Genomic DNA, 20,846 nt, shown 5'->3' on the forward strand with positions numbered 1-20,846 from the left:
ACAAAAGAGGTTTGTTATTCATCCCGCAGCCTCGGCCCACACCCTGCTCCCTTTAAAGCATAGGCATCTTGTAATCAGATTGTGTACAATATTCTGGTCTCCTTACGTCAATCCCTTATCTGCAGCAGCAGGATACAGGAAAAATGACATCAGGACACAGAATTGTTTCATTGGCGTCTACAGCTTTAGTACAGCAGAGCAATAAAATTACAGAGTAGCTAATTTACTGTCATTTACTAAAGAGTTGGGTGAAAGGAAATGGGCTGAGATGCCAGGGTTAGTGGGAAAATGTGGTCAGCTATTAAAGATACAATTCTACTTAAAGAAGACTTATCAGTACGTACAAGAATAATGGCATGATTATTATGTTATTCCCTTCTCATTTTCTTTCTATCTAACAAAGTTTAGTGATATCTCTTACTTGGTTAGAGCAAATACAGCGATTATAATAGAGTAATGCAAAACTAGGGTAATAGACTATTCAACTCTTTTTATTATTATTATTATTATTATTACTACTATCTTATGTGTATACATGTATGTCAATTGTGTGTGTGTGTGGCGCCATACCTGGCAGGTTCTAGTTACTATCCACAGCTGACACCCATGTCAGTGAAACATCAGAGATCACTCTGACGTCATCAACCCACTAGATGTCACAGTCAATAGTGATTGTGACACCTAGTCTGTTTTGTAGTGGTTCCCAACCCCACAAAGCACACATGGTGCTTATCAGTTATTATGGGAGTCAGGGGCCCTTAAGAACCTCCATGGCTGCTATGTTGGTGCTCCTATACCACCCTAGCATTTTGCTCCTAAAGGGAGCAAAACATTTTATTATTATTTTTTTTAAAAAAAATCACCCCTTTTTTATTTAATTTATTTATTTAAATAAATCTAAAGTGCAAAAAAAAAAACAAAAAACGAACATAACTAGTATCACAGTTATTTTTGAACTGTTAACCCCTTCCTGACCCTCCAAATTTAGATTTCTGGCTTTCCTTTTCTTCCAATTTTCTAAGACCCAACATTTTTATTTTTCCACTGACAGAGCTGGTGGGAGCTTATTTTTAGCTGTACTGTTTACTTGCCCCATTTAATATTTAAAAAAAAAAAAAAAAAAAAATGAATCTGTGCAACGCCATGTTGAAGCTAAGCGAGGGCTCATTTTTTGCACCATGATTTGCAGCCTAATTTGCTAAGATATGACTTTTGATCACTTTCTATTCCATTTTTCTAGAATGTGATGTGATCAAAAACTAGAAATATAGATGTCTATATATTTTGGTATTTTCTTAAGTTTACGCTGTTAATTGTCCACAAAAAGGAATCTTATAATTTAATAGTTTGCACAAATCCATAAATAGAGATCCCAAATATTCAAGTTTGGGAACATGGTAGTCCATCCCAGTTCCTGCAGTCAGTGGCGGTCCCAGCAGTCAGATCCCTACTAATAAAACATTCATTACCTATCCTGCAGATAGATGACGTGCGTTCTTTGTGGGAAAATCTTTTTAAAGAAATTTGTGGAAAGGAAAGAGTGGAAGATTTATATGAGATGTGGAATTCATTTGCAGGAGATACATATTATGGCACTACATAAAGATGGAAAGGCTTCTCCAATGGCTACGTCAGATACAGGTCTATGCAATGATACTATTATATACTCCAAAAGAAATTTTTTAACACGTTAAGTAATTGTAAAATTACCTTGGCTGCCCCAGTTTATAAGCCATGAAGGGATCATGCCACCTGGATTATCAAAGTAATACATGAAGACTGCAAGGTAAAGAAACAGGACAATGAAATGTTGTGCGTGACTTTCACATTAAACATATCCCAATGTTTCCCCAACCTTCTTACCTTTACAGCCATTGCTGCCATCACTCTCTATTGCCAAGCTCTGTTTGTAGCCATTCACCCTGGTAATTCCCGACTTCTCTGGATATTGCTGAACAGATACACTCTTGGCCAAAATGACAAAGATCTTTCTTCCATTGATGTCTAAATCCCTTCGATCTCGAACATACACATACTTCCATCAAATTTAAGGAAAGAAGGAACCATATATATGGTCGCTGTTTCAAAACACCTCTCTACATTTGAAGGTTATTCCAAAGTCCTGGCCACTAGGTGTCTCACTTCCCTGCAATCTGCCATCCACTGCCTGTTGTCAGGTAATTTGTCTCTAGTAACAGATAGAACAAGTCAAAACACAGGAAGGATGCAGGGTTTACCATGTGCTATGAGCAGGAGAGCCTGGACTGTGTACTTGCCATCTGTGAAGCTGTCTACACTGTTCCTAGAAATTAAACCAGGGCTTTATCCTAGTATTCCTAATGTGAATACCAATGTGCCTACTACTGAATGTCCACAGTGTAATCTTTCCTGTTCCTACTCTTTTTAGCTACTCAGCAGTAACAGTGGTTTATTGAGACTTCTATATCTTCTATTTTTGCTCACAGAGCATCTTGTAAAACCACTGCATCAGTAACCCCTTCTCCCTTCCCATACCATGTGTAGTAGTGTACTGAGTAAATCAGCCCCCCCCCCCCCTTCCCCAGCACTATGTCATGCCATAGAAGTAAGGACAAAGTGTTGTGCTGTGCAGTGATTGGCTGGCAACTAAGCGAGAACCTTCATTCTCTGTGTACAACTACTGCAAACAGCCCAATTCTGGTCCTGCCCCTGAAATGTAGAGAATGAGAAACAGCTGTGCACCATGAAAGAGAACACTAAAATCCCCTTGTCACTTTTCTGAAGGGTTAATCTAACAAAGCAACAACAGGTGTGATAAAGATTTTATAAATGACCCCTTTAACTATGGTAGCAGTCAACAATGGCCTTCCAATCGGTTAACCAATCATTCCCAGAATGATTTAGCATTAAGGTTTTTTTGTCATGTTAGCCATTTATGACATATACACATAATGGGGCTTCCTCTGGGACCATATCCTATTGGGAATGGGTTCTGTCTCTAAGGGTCCTATAATTACACGGAGCTATTTTAACGACTAACGATAAACGTTCGCAAACGAGATTGTTTATCGTTAACCTGAAATCGTTCCCCATATAACACAGAACGATGGTCGTTAGATACGATTGTTATTACGATCATTACTATGATCGTTAACTCCTTCTGATCTCAGGAAAACAATGGGCAATGTGCTATTACACTGAACGATTAGTGAAAAAATGTGGAACTTGAGCGAATGAACGTGGAATTACAGAGAACGATTAGCGAACGATAAACAATAATTTTAGGTTCAGATCTAAATCAACAATCAACGACATACAAACGATTTATCGATCGTTGCCTGCAATTACACGGAACGACTATCGTTTAAATTTGAACGATATAACGATTTTTTGCACGATAATCGTCCCGTGTAATAGGGCCCTAGGACATGTTAATTTGCCATAAATGCATGAGATGGAAATACCCCTTTAATTTTATTTGCCAACATCTTTCTCCACAAATCATCCACGCATTTAAAAAATATATGAAAAGATACATCTCTGTTCGACAGAGGGAATGGATATTTTACTTCCCAGTAGATCACCTTGTCTTCTCCATTTTGTTCTTCATGTAGAACTAGAGAATAAAAAGAATAGTGTAGCAAAGAGTCATCTATGAAAACTGTCATAAAAAAGTCAGTTTCTTTACAAATCTAATAGGATATATAAGAAAAAGACAAAAGGCACGGCAAAGAAAAGACAAAGGCACGGCGTCTCACTGGGTGACATGTAACCGAGCCAAAAACGTAAAAGCAGTTCAATAGGTGTATGCACACCTCATTCAGTTGTGCATAGTCACAACTGTTTATTACGCACTTTTGTAGGTAGGTAGATCATCATCCGCAACTAGGGCATCACTCAACTGTATACCAAGAGTAAATCGGTCAAGAAGATCAAATGCAAAAAGAAGCATGCAAATGATGATAAGCGCAGGCCTTGTAAGTAAAATGATTATTTATTTAGAACTCCATGAAAACAACGTGTTTCGAGGTCTATGCCTCTTCCTCAGGTTACAGAACATAAAGGATAATGCTGCATCCACTGTTCTGTTTTCCCATAGAGACATGTCAAATGTTTAGATCGATCCGTGTCTGAGTGTTTAGACCCATACCGATGATAGGGGGGAGAGGATGCACTGCAGCTTCCCGCTCTGTGTCCGTGAGTTGGGTTCCATAGATTTACATTAGGAAACTGCATCATCACATGGCATAGAGCCGGGAGAGGACCACGCTTAGCCCAGTCTTCTCCCGAAACATTTTCACGAACACTCAGACCTGGATCAATCAAAACTTTTAATGTGTCTCTATGATATGTCAAAAGTTTTATCAAACAAGTTTAAAGCATGTTTTTTTTTATTGCAGAAATCAGTAGTATAAGCGATTTTAAGAAACTCTGTAATAGGTTTCATCAGCCAAAAAAGCCTCTTTCTGTACTCGAGAAGCAATCTCCCAGCCTCCCCCCCTGACTTCTTATCTGTGCATTATCAGGCAAACACGTCTTCATTACAGAGAAGCCAGTGAAGACGGGTTCTGCTCTCTCCATTGTAAGCCTATGAAGGGGGGAGGGGCTGAGAGAGATGAGGGAGCAGGAAGAGGTGACATGAAGGTCAGCTGTTTGTAGACTCTCTGGGCACCTAAACCGCAGGATTCTGGGTCAGAAAGGTCAGTGCTTATCTATGAACTTACTGAGAGAAGATTGCAGGGTGTTGTGCTTTGCAGAAATCCTCTGTGCTCAGTCACTCCTAACAGCCCCTCCCCTCTCCATAGCCACATAATGGAGACAGAAATCCTGCTTCATCTGATGTGAGGGGGGAGGCTGGGAGATTGCTTTTTCAGTCCAGAAGGAAACTCTTTTAGTACATAAAACCTATTACAGAGTTTCTTAAAATCGCTTGTACTGTTGATATTTAATGTTTTCAGAAAAATGGCCCTGAAATGACAGTTACGCTTTAAGTTTATGGAGAAACAGCCTAACCTGGACAACCTAATGTAACACAGTAACATGGACCATTATAGTTGTATTGGTCAGAACATGATGAGACTAAGCTAACAGGATCTGACTATACCCCCTCTTCAACTCTAGACCACAAAAGTTAGTGACATTGACCCTTCCACTGCCTTCCAGGTATGTGTCTTATAGTAAGGGACATCTTATAGTCTAAAAAAAACACTGTATATAATTTTGTCATTTGAAGTCATAAACATTCCTCTAAATATGTATATAATAAAAATGTGATTCAAGTATTATTGTTTGTTGATGGGGGTTCACACTGTTTTTGTTTACTTGTAGTATATACATTTAATGGATGATAAAAATGGCTGTATGCTATACAACAGATTCTGTTTTAACCACTGACATTATAAGAAAAAAAAAAAACTTATACTTTTTGTTGTTGTATACAAGTGCATAGCCTTTAACATTAAACAGCCACCAGGGGGCGGTGGCAGATTTGTTGCACATTTCTTCCCGTGCCTTGGCTTAGGCTATGAAAAGCATCAGGACATGTTTATATGTGGTTACGGATTCCGTAGTGAAGTCTGACACACAGTACAGTAAAATGTGGAGAACAACTCACACACTACAACAAAGAGTCAGCACAATTCAAGAGCTGAAAAAAAAACCATTGCAGAAGTATAACCCCCAACATGCCCTGCTGACAGGACATGGTGGGAGTTTTACGTCTTTGGGGGGGGGGGGGAGGAGAGCGAGAGCAGTGATCTCACCTGTCCTGGTCTTCTGCTGGGCTGCTGGGTGAGCGATCGGGCGAGCGAGCAGGCGGGCGGCCGAGATTCGGGGGCCGCCGTTGCTGGCGGTTGGGGGCGGTCCGGGGGGGGTCGTCAACCTGAAGTCCGGGGGGGGGGGGGGGTGTCTGTCGGTTTGCCGCCAAGCGAGGGGGCCGGGCGGGGGCCGCCAACCTGAGGGCAGGTGCGGCGGCAGCAGCAGGACCCGGTGCACTCCAGGACGCGCGGCACCAGGGAGCAGGAGGACGGAAGAGTCGGGTGCAGGGTGAGTTGTGGGGAGAGGGGTATAGGCGGTGGGGGGTGAGAAGGCAGTCCGGAATCACGGCCACTTTCCTGATGTACATCAGGAAAGTGCCCGTGATTCCGGCGCTCCCATAGACTTCTATGGGGGCGTCCGGGCCGGAATTCCGGACAAAAATAGGACATGTCCTATTTTTTTCCGGATCATTTTTCCGGAACGGACACCCTTCCGGAGAAATCCGGAAGGGTGTCCGTGCCTAATTAAAGTGTATGGGTCCGGAAAACCGTCCGGATTTCCTGATAGGAAATCCGGGTGGTTTTTCCGGACGTGTGAAGGGGGCCTAAAAGAGGATTTTTATTTTTTTAAAAAATCTGGACCTAATTTTCAAGAATCCTAACATGATCTTCTCATCTCATCGTTAAAGGGAATCTGTTATTATGACCATGCTGTTTAATCTACTACCATCATATTACAGAGCCAGGGAGAAGGTCAGATTGATGTATAGTGCAGTGGGAAAAGATTTCATAGAACTTGTATTTTATTGATTGAATCTCTGCTTGTTCTGGCCTGGAAATCCAGTGATCCTAATTGGTGACTGACATTCTTCTTTGCATAAACATGCATAGTGACACCTGTCAGTCGCCCTGTAAGACCGCCCTCTTGACTCCTAACCCCAGAATGAGCAGAGATTCAATGAGTAAATATCAAGTTATAATGATACTTTTCACATAAAACTATATATCAGCTTTTCCGGCTTTCTAACATGACACTGGCAGATCAGACTGCAGGTTTACTGTGACAGCTTATGCCTTAGTAGTGTACAGGTGTCTTGTTCATAGCAAAGACAGTGGGAGAAAAGAGGAGACGTCATGAAAGGGAGTGGTACATAGGAGTGGTAAAAGACATGTATATTACTGGTCCTACCTTTTACATACTGATCCCACTTCTTTCTGTAATCCAGATCCATGTACACATCAGCACAAAGCTCTGCGGGACAATCAGCCAGACCACCATAGATTTTATATTCGTAGAGGCCTGTTGTCTGTAATATGCAGTCATCATTAGTAAAATGAAACATAAAGAAGGAACAAAAAATTATCACATAACGGATATATAAAAACTCCTACAAAGGGTCCCAATTTCCAGCCTGTGTTTGGACCTGACATGGCCTCCTGGTATTGACCTAACCTGCCTGACCTGTTTTCTCTGACTTTCTGTTTTTGACCCTTTGGTGTGTTATTTGGCTTTTTTCTTGTCTTAGGGCCCGTTCACACTGAGTAATTTAAAGGAGTTATCCAGTGCTACAAAAACATGGCCACTTTCTTTCAGAGAAAACATGACTCTTGTCTCCAGTTCAGGTGCGGTCAGTGGCGCATTATAATATGGGCGGTTTGGGCGGCCCCGGGGGAACCCATGCCACGCCCCCCCACATTATAATCCACCACGGCTGCCGGGGGTGTCCCCGTCCTATCCCCAGCAGCGCGCACATCAGAGAGCTCCCCGTGCACCCTGTGGCTGTGACTTCCGGCGCACGGGGAGTTCACTAATGCGCGCGCTGCTGGGGATAGGACGGGACACCCCCGGCAGCCGCGTATCAGCCGGGGACAGACCAGGAGGCGAGAGGCTCGACGGGGAAACGGATGGCAGGTGAGTTGTGTTTTGGTTTTTTGTGTGTTATCTGCACAGGGGGGGGGCATCTATAAGGAGGGAAGAGGGGGACCATCTATAAGGGGGAATAGGGAAGAGGGGGACCATCTATAGGGGGAATAGGGAAGAGGGGGACCATCTATAAGGGGGGAAAAGGGAAGAGGGGGACCATCTATAAGGGGGAAGAGGGGGACCATCGATAAGGGGGGAAGAGGGGGCCAGATGACATCCTCTGTGCTGCTGTGACCTCCCCTATAGATCAGCACCCTTCTCTCCTGACATCCTCTGTGCTGCTGGGACCCTGCGACCCTCCCCTGTAAGATCAGCACCCTCCTCTCCTGACATCCTCTGTGCTGCTGGGACCCTGCAACTTCCCCTATAAGATCAGCACCCTCCTCTCCTGACATCCTCTGTGCTGCTGGGACCCTGCAACCTCAGCTATAAGATCAGCGCCCGCCTCTCCTGTGCTGCTCGGACCTCTCCTATAGATCAGCACCCTCCTCTCCTGACATCCTCTGTGCTGCTGTGACCTCCCCTATAGATCAGCACCCTTCTCTCCTGACCTCCTCTGTGCTGCTGGGACCTCTCCTATAGGATTAGCACCCTCCTCTCCTGACATCCTCTGTGCTGCTGTGACCTCCCCTATAAGATCAGCACCCTCCTTTCCTGACATCCTCTGTGCTGCTGTGACCCTGTGACCTCCCCTATAAGATGTGCTGTGACCTTGGGGGGGGGGGGGCATTGTTTATTGGGGCCAGCAGGGAGGGGGGGAGGCAGTGTTTATTGGGGACAGCGTGGGAGGGCAGTAGCGGATTATAATGTGGGGGTTTGGGAGGATTGACCGGGGGGGGGGAAGAGGGCCCAGGTTGGGTGGACAGCCCGGGGCCCAGGGTACATTTAATCCGCCACTGGGTGCGGTTCAATGGAACTGAGTAGCAAAACCCCGCCCAAGCTAGAGACAAGAGTGGGGTTGTCTCAGGAAGAAAGTGGCCATGTTTTTGTAGCGCTGGATAACCCCTTTAATACATGTCAAATATTTCGATGGAGAGCAGAGGGTGCACAAGCATCCTGTTCAATGAAAAGGACAGGTAGACCTCTGAATCGGTGTCCGCGGTGCAGGCTCCACTTGGGATTCTGAGAGAATTACTACAGGCCATCACTTTTTCTGTTCATACATGCACATTTGGTATTGACCTGGCATGTCTTAGCTCTCCTTCCTGTGTAGGGACCATTGCCCAGTTGGGGGTCGTTCTTTATGATGGATCGTCCAAGAAGTGGTTGAGAACCATTGGTGACCCTCTACAATGGATCCTATGCTAACATTTACAGACCAGATGCAGGATTTAACCTAGATGGTCCAAAGATTAGCTAAGAGTGTACACCATTTGGTGACTGTTAAAGTGATACTGTAACCCCCTTTTTGTATGAGGACTTCTCTACACAGCTATAAAGCCTAAATTCTGCAGTTTTCATACCTTACTTTATAATAGATTTCTTGGTGCTTGGTTCAGTGAAAAATGCTTTTATCATTGGTGGATCGTGCCAATTTGGCGGGGCTTTGAGTGAAGCACCACACATCCCCACCCACATCGGCTCCGTAGGCCCCACCCCTCTAGGTCGGCCCATTCCAAAGGCCTCTGAGGGAATGGGACCTAGACTGTAATGACATCAAGGAGGGGCGGGGCCTACAGTGCCGACATCGTTTGGGCTAAGTGGCGCTGTGCCAAGGTGGCACAATCCACTAATAATAAAAAGCATTTTTTACTGAACCAAGCACCAAGAAATCTATTATAAAGTAAGGTATAAAAAATGCAGAATTAACACTTTACAGCTGTGTAGAGAAGTCCTCATACAGAAAGGGGGGACAGTGTCACTTCTCAGCTCTTTACTACTTCTCCCAATATGCTTCCTGAACCAGATTAGGATATGTGATTGCTTCTTCAGTGACAGGGAAACCTTTAGAAAGTTGGGATTATTATGTCACACCAACAGGGGGATGGACTTTCTCTATACCATCTACTGCTTCAGAGCTATTCTCAATTGATCGCTGTTTTTCCTCTGGATTGTTAGATGAAAAGCCTAGAGGCTAAATATGCAGAGAGTCAACAGGTTTCTCTATGTCAGAGTTGTAGGCTAGCAGAGAAGTACTGCAAACTTCAGGAAACTGTGTGCTGCCTCTAAACGGAACAACACCAATTTAAGTCGGTATAGATTGGGTTTGTCCAATACATTAAGGCTATGTTCACACTGCGTATGAGTCCGGCCGCATTTCATACACCGCCGTACATGTGCGGCTGAAACTACGGGCGTTCGAAAAATAGACATGCGGCCGGATGCGTACGAACCGCGAACGTACGCCCGTAGTACAGTTATGCTTCCCTAGCTTGTTTCGAAGCGATCTGAGGCAGGTCATTTACTTGGAAATCTTCGCCCAGCCCCGTAAACCACACAGAACCTTTTGGATCGAAAAATCAAGTTCAATTTGGCTGAAATAAGTACTTCGTACGGGACCGCATGGAAATCCACGGCCGTGAGTTTCAACATTTCCGTCCTCAAACAATGGTCTTGTTCATTTTTCACGGCACCGTATACGATCCGGCCGTAAGCTCATACGTAGTGTGCATTGTGCGGGCGTATATCGTATACTTTCAAGCGAACGCATCAACCTAAAAACTACGTGCGTATATTCGCGGTTCGCACTACGGCCGGAAACATACCCAGTGTGAACATAGCCTAAAGGAGATGGCTATGTGAATGCAAATGGGAATGGTCACACATTTTTTAACCCTGTGTGTCTTTAGACAGTTCATGTTTATATACTAGCAGTTCCATATATCATACCCCTGAATTGTTCCATGTACAGTATAGGCAAATGTATGTATACATATTATGAATAGAGCCAACATAATCACTGCAGGAAACAAACTTACAAACGGCCTATTTCTAATGCACTACTGTATTAGGATGGCCATAACTAGAGATGAGCGAATTTACAGTACAAATGAAGCAAATCTCTTTGTTATCCCAGCAATCTGCTTATCAGCCGGCTGCTTTTGAAGTCCATGCCGCTCCATGCAGCTCCACCTCAGGTGCCTGGAAAAGCTGGATCCAGTCCTGGGAGACTTCTCTTAGAACTATATTCAGCTTTTCCAGACACTCAGGGCAGAGCTGAACAGACTTTGAAAGCAACAGCAGGCTGATAAGCAGATTGCCGAGCTATGTTCACATAAAAAGCGGCGGAATTCCAGCCTGCCTAAGTGTATCAATGGGATTGACTGCTCAATGAATTGACATGTTGATTCTTTGAGTGGAGAGCAAAGCTGTTTGGTATTTCATTGATGCAATAACAAAAAAAAAAATTGACAAGGCACTCCTCAAAGAAATATACAGTAGTGATACAGGGAGCTCAACCCAACATGACATGAAAGAAGCGTATGAAACAAGAAGAAAAGCAAAAAGCCATGTCATACATAGATGGGTGGCACATCCACAAAAAATGATAATAAACTATACAGTTTAAGTGTAAACCATAGAATTTTATTAGTACATAGAACTACAAGTGCAAGACATACACAATAAAATAATTTAAAAACACAGCAAACAAAGGACCGTGTCTAATAAGCACGGTACCAGAACATACCAACATGTATACATATTATGACCCCTCCTACAGCTTGGTGGGAGCTCTGCCACAGAATTCTGCCGCTTTGGTTTTGGTCTGTAGCAACCAATCAGATTCCAACTTTCATTTTCCAAGGAATCAGTGAAGAATGAAAAGTGGAATCTGATTGGTTGCTAGGGGCATCTGAGCCACTTCTACTTTAAACCCCCTTTAGGGTATATTCACACGGGCGGGCTCGCAGCGAGATTCTCGCTGCGAGCCCGGCAGGTCCTGTCAGTTCCCATAAACTACATACTTGCTGCGGTCTAAACGACCGCAGTGAGTATGTAATTATACCGCCCTTAACCCCTTCTGCTCCCGCCGGCTCCCCCGCTGTAGGCAGCATACATTACCTGTCCTTGCTGCACGGGTCCGGCGTCCTGCTCTCCCGTCCGGCCAATTAGTGTGTTGCCCAACCGCAGCCACTGATTGGCCGGGCGGGAGAGCAGGACGCCGGACCCGTGCAGCAAGGACAGGTAATGTATGCTGCTTACAGTGGGGGAGCCGGCGGGAGTAGAAGGGGTTAAGCGCGGTATAATTACATACTCGCTGCGGTCGTTTAGACCGCAGCAAGTATGTAGTGTATGGGAACTGACAGGACCTGCCGGGCTCGCAGCGAGAATCTCGCTGCGAGCCCGCCCGTGTGAATATACCCTTATAAATCTCCCCATAAATTAGCTTATCTTTAGCCATAACCATCAGATGTCAGCCAAACACTTAATAGGTAGATGATTTATCTTCCTTAATAACAAAAGAATTGGGCATGTTAAAATGTAACTGTCTGTTCCTTCTCTCCTGTGACATGTGGCATCAGGGAAGAATCAGAAAGCTTCCTAATCCATTAGATGGCCGCCTGGTCCTGCTAATCTATCATTAATTTAATGTGTATGACCGGTCTTACTGCTTCCTTGCTAATGTAAATTGGTTAGTGTACAATGATACCTTCGGCAGCAGTCACTACTTTCAGGGCCACTGGCTGCAACACAACCTAAGGTCAACCTGAAGTAGCCCAAGGTGACTGTAGCCAATGTGACACATGTATCCATACTAAAGAAAGATTCCTACAGCATCCGTAACGAAGCAACCTGGATTTATTCACACATCAGGGTACGGGTGCAACGTTTCGACCCCAAGCATATCAATATAACACGTATCAATACTGTCACAAGTAAAGGCAATAGAAGAGCAATAAAAGCAGCATCAATTGTCTCCACCAGGGGCTAACAACCACCATAGCAGCAGTAGCGGCTGCTATGGGGTCCACAGCATTAGGGGTCCCAAGTGTCCAGCTCCTGCTATACACTGGGTCCCCTAATCCTTCATCATTTGCAGCACCCGGTAGCCAAGCTGGCCTCCTGGGTGCTGCAAATGTCCCTTTAACTGCAAGTACTCCTGACAAGCACTTGAAGTTAAATGCGGTGCTATGATGACAGAGTTGGGAACCTTTGGCCCCTCGTTCTGCCAATCACTCTTGTGGCTGCAGAGGCCACTCCCACTCTCCCTCTGTGTTCCAGTAGATGAGTGACGTGGCGGGAGGAGGGCCCAATGAAAAGTTTGCTATGGGGTCCAGCCATTTCTCGTTAAGCCCCTGGTCTCTACTAGTAACGAGTGTACCCGTGGATGTTTGGGGTGTTGCGGGGCTTTGCAAGCAGGGACTCTGGCAATACATATATGCTTGTCCACTGTGTTAGGAGCTGAATTAACAATGTTTATTAGATTGCTTTATAGCAGCTCAGGAGTCTTTCAACAAGCTTTATTTAGTAGCCGAACACTGCACACTGCCTGAGCCTTTTTAACATCATTTAGTGATACGCTTTACAGCAAGTGGCATGGACATACATTACAAAAAAAACAGGACCTGCCCCATTGAGATTAATGTGAAACAATACTGAGCGTGCTCTGTGACCTATAAAGAGTACATTCCACAGGGAGCGGCTATTGTTGCTGGTGCTATCTATCTACTGCTGTCTCCTGTTGCTGTAATGCTGCACTGATCACTTTACAGCAGCCTCCTCTTATCACCATAGACAGGACAGGAAGTCTGAGGTTAGTTTTAGACCTAGTGGTGAGAGTGAAAACAACAAGATTTCAGGATTATTTTATAATATAGACAGAAAAATGAAAAAAAAAAAAAAAACACCCAAAATTTTTTGTTTAACATAAACACTTGATGACATAATCCCTTTAAATGGTTACTGTCATTTCAAGAAACTTTGCATAAATCAAAAGTCAAAAGGGAATTAAAGAAAGAAAATGGGACTAGACAGGTATAAATCTGACTCATTATTTTTCTTGTTTCCTAAGAGTTTTATAAGAACTCGGGCAGAGAGACAAGGTTTTCTTCAGAGACTACGATGTGTTGGTCTTCCTAGATTTATCAGTAATTCCTTAAAGAGGATGTACCATCAGGTACATCCTCTTTATTTATGACACACGGATAGAACGTCCTATCCACGGATATCGGGCCGGGGCTGAATCACTGGAGGCGGGCGGGCCGGCCCTAGTGGGAGGGAATTCTCTCCCCTCTATGACACGGCTCCATTAGAATCGATGCTTCAGCCCCGGCCCAGTACCTGTGGATACAACGGTGCCGTACACGGGAACCGGGCCACGGTTCAAAAAACAGACTGGGGCACCGGCTTCGCCGTTCTAACCATGCGTCATATTAAAGAGGTTGTACCTAATGGTACATCCTCTTTAAGGTGACCACCCCAGATGTATATAACAAGTCTTTGTAGATGCAGAACCTATTTATTAAGGACCTCAATAGTCCAACAAATATTCACATTGATGACCTCTGCAGTTCACCAGATCTATCAAGCATGTCAGCAGAGGATGTGGCATCATTCTAACTATTCCCACAACAGTTATGTGATCATAAATATCTTAAATTGCTATAAAATTACAGGGACATTGCAAAGATTTCTTATTACTTTATGCTCAGTAGGGGTGTCACCAATCTTGACAACAAAGGGGGAGAAAATTATCAAAGGGTGTAAAATTTCGAATGATGCAAACTGCCCACAGCAACTAATTAGAGCTCCTTTATCTTACCAGAGCTGAAAGCTGAGCTGTGATTGGTTGCTGTGGGTAGTTTGCACCAGTCTATATTTTACACCCTTTGATAAATCTCCCCCAGGGTCTTCAGCATATCCTGGATGGCACACAACCCCAATGGGTCAAAATCATTGCTTTGCATCTATGCCATCAGGTCTCGGCATTTTCGTGGTCTGGCCCACGGGGGCCACATGCGTGTAGGGAAGGTGTGTTACTTAGACTGGGTCCACACTACGTTTTTGCAACCCAATTTTTTTATTCATTTTTCATACCCCTTTAACGCCACGATCTACAGCATCTCGCAGTGTTTAAGGGAGTAAGTGAAAGGATAAGTACATGTCATTGACTGATCAGGACCATCTCGATCACTTTCCTTGACAGGCGCAGGAGCAGGGCCGGCCTTAGGGTTAATGGCGCCCTGTGCAAAACCTTTTTTTGGCGCCCTCCCCCCTTAAGGTAACATAAAGCTCCTTCAGCCTCCCATGCCTCCAGACAACACCCATCAGCCAACCCCCCCCCCCCCCGCTGCCATACACACAACTACCCCCCCAGCCATTACACAACTACCACCCCCAGCTCTCCACACAACTAACACCCCCAGCCAACTAAAGCTCCCCAAACAACTACCACCCCTAGCCCGCCACCCAACAACCACCCCTAGCCCCCCACCCAACTACCACCTCGAGCCCCCCGCCAAACTACCACCCCAGCCCCCAAACAAGTACCACCCCCAGCCCCCCAAACAACTACCACCCCTACCTCCCCAACTACAGCCCCCCACAGAACTACCACCCCCAGCCCTCCCCCACACAACTACCGCCCCCAGCCGTCCTCCACACAACAACCACCCCCAGCAACTATCACCCCCAGCCCCCCCCCACAACTATCACCACCAGACACCCCCCCACAACTATCACCCCAGCCCTCCCCCACACAAACATCACCCCCAGCCCTCCAAAAACACAACTATCACCCCCAGCCTCCCCCACACAACCATCACCCCCAGCCCTCCCCCCACACAGCCATCACCTCCAGCCCTCCCTCCACACAACCATCACCCCCAGCCCTCCCCCCACACAGCCATCACCCCCACCGAGAGTTCTCTTACCTGAGCGCAATCTCCTCATAGAGTCTTCCCTCCGGGCACCCATACACTTAGGCCCCCTGTGATTGGTGCGGTTCCAGCAGTCAGACCCCAATTGATCACTTATTACCAATCCTGTGGATGGTTGGTAAACTAATCTTGGAGTAACCCCTTAAGGTGTTTTTATTGTGCAAAATTTGTTAAATAAAAAGGTAACATAAAAAGGTTAAATATTATGCACTAAACTGGTATATTTGCGGAAAAAATTTCCCTGGGATGGTGTTACAATTCTCCCTATACCCCTAAATAAATACCTTGAGTATAGTTTATAAAATGGAGTCACTGAGGACTTCCGGTTCCGGCACGGAGATGTGAGGACGTGCAGGACAGAGCTCCCTCACAACGCCCCAACCTACCCGCATTTAACTCTGCAAGCTGTCTCCGGACGAGGTCTCCCGGTATTGCCAGCAATCCCCTGAGTTTCCACAGAGACAAATTCTGTATGGACCGCTTCGTGACTCGGATCCCAACTACTATAGCCGGGATCACGCCATCACACGAGGCCGTCCTGCTGCAAGGCCAATCCAAGATGGCGGGCGCAACAGGGAGAGCCGAAGCAATGGCGAATTTACAGGTACCGTCTGAACCACCGCGAGCAGAGCACTGCTCACAGGCAAATGAACTGCCCGAGGATGTTATTCTTTTATCCCAAAGCTCCCAGTTTTCATCCTCGTTGGAATGTGCAGAGACTGCTGACTCAGGGGCGGCCTCGCCAGCTACTGTGGTACCTATAAATTACAAGCAGCTGGCCATAGCGGTTGCTGAAAGACTGGCTCCTGATCTAAAAGAGACTATGGTCACTACACTGTCGGCCTCTATGCAAGCATTGCAGTTAGAAGTAGCCCGTAACACATCTCGCATAGGTGAATTGGAACAGCGCACAGTGCAAGTGGAAGAAACTACTTCTAGGGTAACTATTCAACTGCGCAACATGCAAATTGAAACCGCCATGCTTAAGGAAAAGATGGAGGATCAGGAAAATAGAGCTAGGCGCAACAACTTACGTCTAGTAGGATTGCCTGAAACAATAAAGGCCCAGCAGCTTAAACAAATCTGCGAGCATGACCTACCAGAGGCCTTAGGCTTATCGCCCGCACGGAAAGTTGAGAGGGCGCACCGCCTGGGACCTAACCTGAGGGCGCCAGACGTATCTCCGGAGCTTAACATGAGACCACGGCAAGTCATAATGCGGTACTTAGATTTTAATGATAGAGAGGATATTCTCAAGACATTCAGGGCAAGAAAGACTCCTTTACTTTTGCACGGAGCCAAAATACTTCTATTTGCGGACTATTCCGCAGAAACCACGAAAAAGAGGCGCGCGTTCCATATGGTATGCTCTACTCTGCATAAGGATGGCATCAAATTCAGATTACAATATCCCGCTACACTAAAAATTATACACACAGATGGTTCAACTCGGTCATTCACCTCACCGAGAGAGGCAGCGGTTTACATCGATGAATACCACCATGGAGACCAGCTGGAGATTATGGAACACACGTCTACGGGAGCCCCGGGTCCATCTGAGCCCAGAGAAGAAGAGGCGACGTCCTGCGCAGAGGTCGGATACTCCAGCAATGTAAAAGGGACATGGACTCTACAGACGGACAATAACCACCGACTGGATGTGACCATGATCACCTGCAATTACAATTGCTGTGGACACCTATAAGTGAAGTCATTGGGAATTGACTCCTATTTAGAGGACAAGATCTTATATTCTTATGATCTGCAAATGTCTCTCCTTCCTTCCCCAATCTCCCCCCCCCCCTTTTTTTTTTTTTTTTTTCCTTTCCTCTTTCGCCCCTTCTCTCTCCCCACTACCCTCCCCTTCCCACCCTTTCCCTTATCCCCCATGTCCTGTCCCCTCCCCCCTTTTTTTTTTTTTTTTTTTTTCTCCTTCCTTTATCCGGAATTTAGCTAATTCTACAACTGGGTGCGCATTGTGAGGGTTAGTTCTCCCTCCGAAATGAGTGAAGTCAAGAGCGCTAGCATGTATGGGTACGGTATCCTGCACCGACCCCCAAGCTATCTACTGGCGCTTTGTTTGTTTGTCTTTGGTTACTTTTGTTTTTCAGTTATTACTGTCTCCTCTGACCTACAGGTAAGGCTTCCCATGACCGGGTATACCCTTTTCAAATACAAACCTCCCACTGCTATATCTCTAATCATCAGATTTCCATACTGCTCTCCACTGCGATCGACTCACTGGTATGCTAACCCTATGATGGGTCTTATAAATCACTGGCTCATTAGTCCATGCAAGTACTATCCTGGAATGTGAAGGGCCTGCGCTCCCCCCAAAAGCGCATGCTTATACTACGTCACCTTAAAAAATATAAGCCTGACATAGCCCTCCTTCAGGAGTCCCACTTAGATTCGAGCGATTACTTCAGGATGAAAAAGTTATGGGTTAAAGATGTCTTGGGCTCACCCTCCATAGGTCGTAAAGCTGGGGTAATGATTCTCCTGCATAGAAATTTTCAATATTCCATCGTTAGCTCTGACCACGACTCTGAAGGTCGGCTATGTCATGTTGTGCTAGACACTCCTTCTGGCATCATAAGTGTATATAATGTATATGCGCCTAATGGCGATAACTCTGTGTATTTTTCTGCATTGGAAACATCACTTCTGGCGGATGTTAATGTAAAAAAAATCGTGGGTGGGGATTTTAACTCTACTTTACATCCCCAAGAGGATAGATCCCGAGGTACGCTACACCCCTCCCATAACTCCTTTTCATCACGGGAAAGAGTACTCCCCTTATTGTTGGAACACGCCTCACTAATTGACCCTTGGAGGGCTCTTAATCCTGCTGAGAGGGCATACACGTTCTATTCAGCCACACAAATGTCTTGGTCACGTATAGACTACATCCTGCTTAGTCAGGAACTGTATTCCCAACTCCTGCATGCTCAGATTGAACAATTAGTTATTTCTGATCATGCCCCAGTTACAGTGACGCTTAGAGACACTCACCCTAGGGGCACAGATTGGTTGTGGCGCTTTCCAACATCACTGTCCAAGGACGGAAACTTCATATCATTACTAAAAGCATGGTGGCTAGAATATGTATGGGCTAATACAGAACATATTCAAAATCCCTCAATTTATTGGGATGCCGCAAAAGCGGTTCTTAGAGGCCGTATAATCTCCCATGTCGCAGCCAAAAAAAAGGAAACAATGAAGGCGTATGTCACAGCTAGTGATAAATTGCGTGATGCATATACCTTGTTCTTGCAGAATCCTTCACCAAGCTCTAGCACGGCCTGGAAGAGCGCGAAGAAAGAATTTGATGATTGGGCGACACAGAGGGAGGTGTTCTACAGGTCTGAAATGGACGCCACATTGCATCGCTATGGGAACAAAGCTGGTAGGCTACTAGCAAACTTAGCCAAAGGGCGTAACCCAATTCACCACATTCCTGCCCTTTATGATGATAGACGGAAATGCCTTCTCACTGACCCAAAGAGCATCAGCGATTGCTTGGGTTCCTATTTTTCCAATCTTTATGCTGATTCTGCTGATCCACTTCCCCGCATGACCCTGTTAGATAAAGTCCAACTCCCCCGGATGACACCAGAACAATTGGAGAGTCTCAATGCCCCCGTTACCCCCCAAATTGTTTCAGCGACCATCAAAACATTGAGAAATAATAAGGCCCCGGGGCCTGATGGTTTTGGTGGGGAGTTTTACAAAATTCTTAACGACCAAATCAGTGACACGCTATCCAATCTGTATAATATGGCCATGCAAGGTTTGCAGCTACCAATCTCAGCTGATACTTCCTATATTAAACTCCTCCCCAAACAAAATAAGAACTTATTAGACCCGGGGTCCTATCGCCCTATATCGCTAATTAACGTGGACATGAAAATATTATCCAAGATCATGGCAGATAGACTTTCAAGTATAATGCCACACCTTATAGCCAAAGAACAAGTCGGATTCATCAAACAAAGGTCAGCTGTCACAAATATACGAACAGTGATCGCAGTGCTGGACAGAGTATGCCTCTCTCCACGCCCTGGGGAATACCCTACTATAATCACTCTTGACACAGAAAAGGCTTTTGATAGCCTAAGGTGGCCGTGGATGAATAGAGTCCTGGATGCATTTGGGGTCGCGGGGGCATTTAGATCTCTCCTATCCCTTCTATACACCTCCCCGAAGGCCAGAGTATACTTGCCTGGCTTTCTGTCTCCTGTTATCCCGCTCCAAAGAGGAACCAGACAGGGTTGCCCGTTGTCGCCATTACTTTTTGACCTAGCGTTGGAACCTTTGGCAAGGTATCTTAACTCCGGTGATATATTCGCAGGTATAAACATTGGTGAAATGGCGACACGGACAGCCCTGTTTGCTGACGATGTTATTATTTTTTCTGATAACCCGTGGAAAGACATCCCTAAAATCATACAGACGCTTAATGAATTTGGACTATACTCTGGCTTCAAAATAAATAAAACAAAATCTGAAATACTGCCCTTAACTACTCTAACACAAGCACAATACGCCGACCTTAAACAATTAGGATTAGCGATAGCCACCTCCCAAATTACTTATTTAGGTATAAAAGTAGGTAGGTCTCCCCACTCCTTGTACTCCTTAAATTTCCCACCCCTAATACATAAAATCCAAACTGAGCTCTATAGATGGAACTCCCTTCCAATATCACTATTAGCGAGATGTCACTTAATTAAAATGGCAAGTTTCCCGAAACTCCTGTACCCCCTACAAACAATTCCACTGCTCCTTAAGCGATCAGACATAAACACCCTCACTTCCACATTTACCAAGTTTATTTGGGCCGGTGGGAAGGCAAGAATCGCTCTATCCAAACTTATCTTACCTAAGGAAAAAGGAGGAATTAACTTCCCAGATGTAAGGAGCTACAATGTGGCGTGCCTTTTCAGACATGTATTGGACTGGAAACATAACACCTGTGTCCACTCTAATACTCCCTTAGAAAGACAACTCGGGACCCCATGGAACCTTATGGCTATTGTACATGGTCCCTTACCCACTCTGCCGCCCGTCATCAAACACTCCCTCACCCTGAGAGATACTATACTGGCCTGGAAAATCATGCGCTTGAAGTATGGATTATCTGTAAAATGTTCCAAACATTTTCCCTTATGGAATGTACCAGATTTCTCTCCTGGATATGAAAACTCCTTGTTCAGATCTTGGAGAAATGCGGGGATTGCTGTATTAGGTGATTTATTACATAGAGTGGAAAAGAGATGGTTGACCCTACACGAATTAGTTGATCTATATAACATCCCGCCTACGAGCGTCTTACCATATTCGCAAATTGTGTCCTACTTTTCC

General features: G+C 45.2%; 1 protein-coding gene across 1 annotated transcript; it reads right to left on the reverse strand.

Moving 5' to 3' along the window:
- Window positions 1-1,690: 1,690 nt before the first annotated feature.
- On the reverse strand, window positions 1,691-7,040 carry PCTP (phosphatidylcholine transfer protein). Its single transcript, XM_069951869.1, has 4 exons — window positions 6,925-7,040; window positions 3,516-3,595; window positions 1,864-2,035; window positions 1,691-1,779 (listed from the first exon to the last, which is right to left on the reverse strand). The coding sequence occupies exons 1-4, from the start codon at window positions 6,965-6,967 to the stop codon at window positions 1,691-1,693; spliced, it is 384 nt and encodes a 127-aa protein (XP_069807970.1). The 5' UTR covers window positions 6,968-7,040.
- Between the last annotated feature and the right edge of the window lie 13,806 nt (window positions 7,041-20,846).

The sequence above is a fragment of the Dendropsophus ebraccatus genome, chromosome 14 (genome assembly GCF_027789765.1).
Source record: "Dendropsophus ebraccatus isolate aDenEbr1 chromosome 14, aDenEbr1.pat, whole genome shotgun sequence".
Lineage (NCBI taxonomy): Eukaryota > Metazoa > Chordata > Amphibia > Anura > Hylidae > Dendropsophus > Dendropsophus ebraccatus.

Bases quoted from the DNA above. Each gene is read 5' to 3' on its own strand.
- PCTP (XM_069951869.1), bottom strand. From the start codon at position 6,967: ATGGATCTGGATTACAGAAAGAAGTGGGATCAGTATGTAAAAG. The intron at 2,036-3,515 runs GTATCTTTTCAT...ATTTGATGGAAG, and splicing joins TCCCTCTGTCGAACAGAGAT to TATGTGTATGTTCGAGATCG. The intron at 1,780-1,863 runs GTAAGAAGGTTG...TTTACCTTGCAG, and splicing joins TGGCAGCAATGGCTGTAAAG to TCTTCATGTATTACTTTGAT.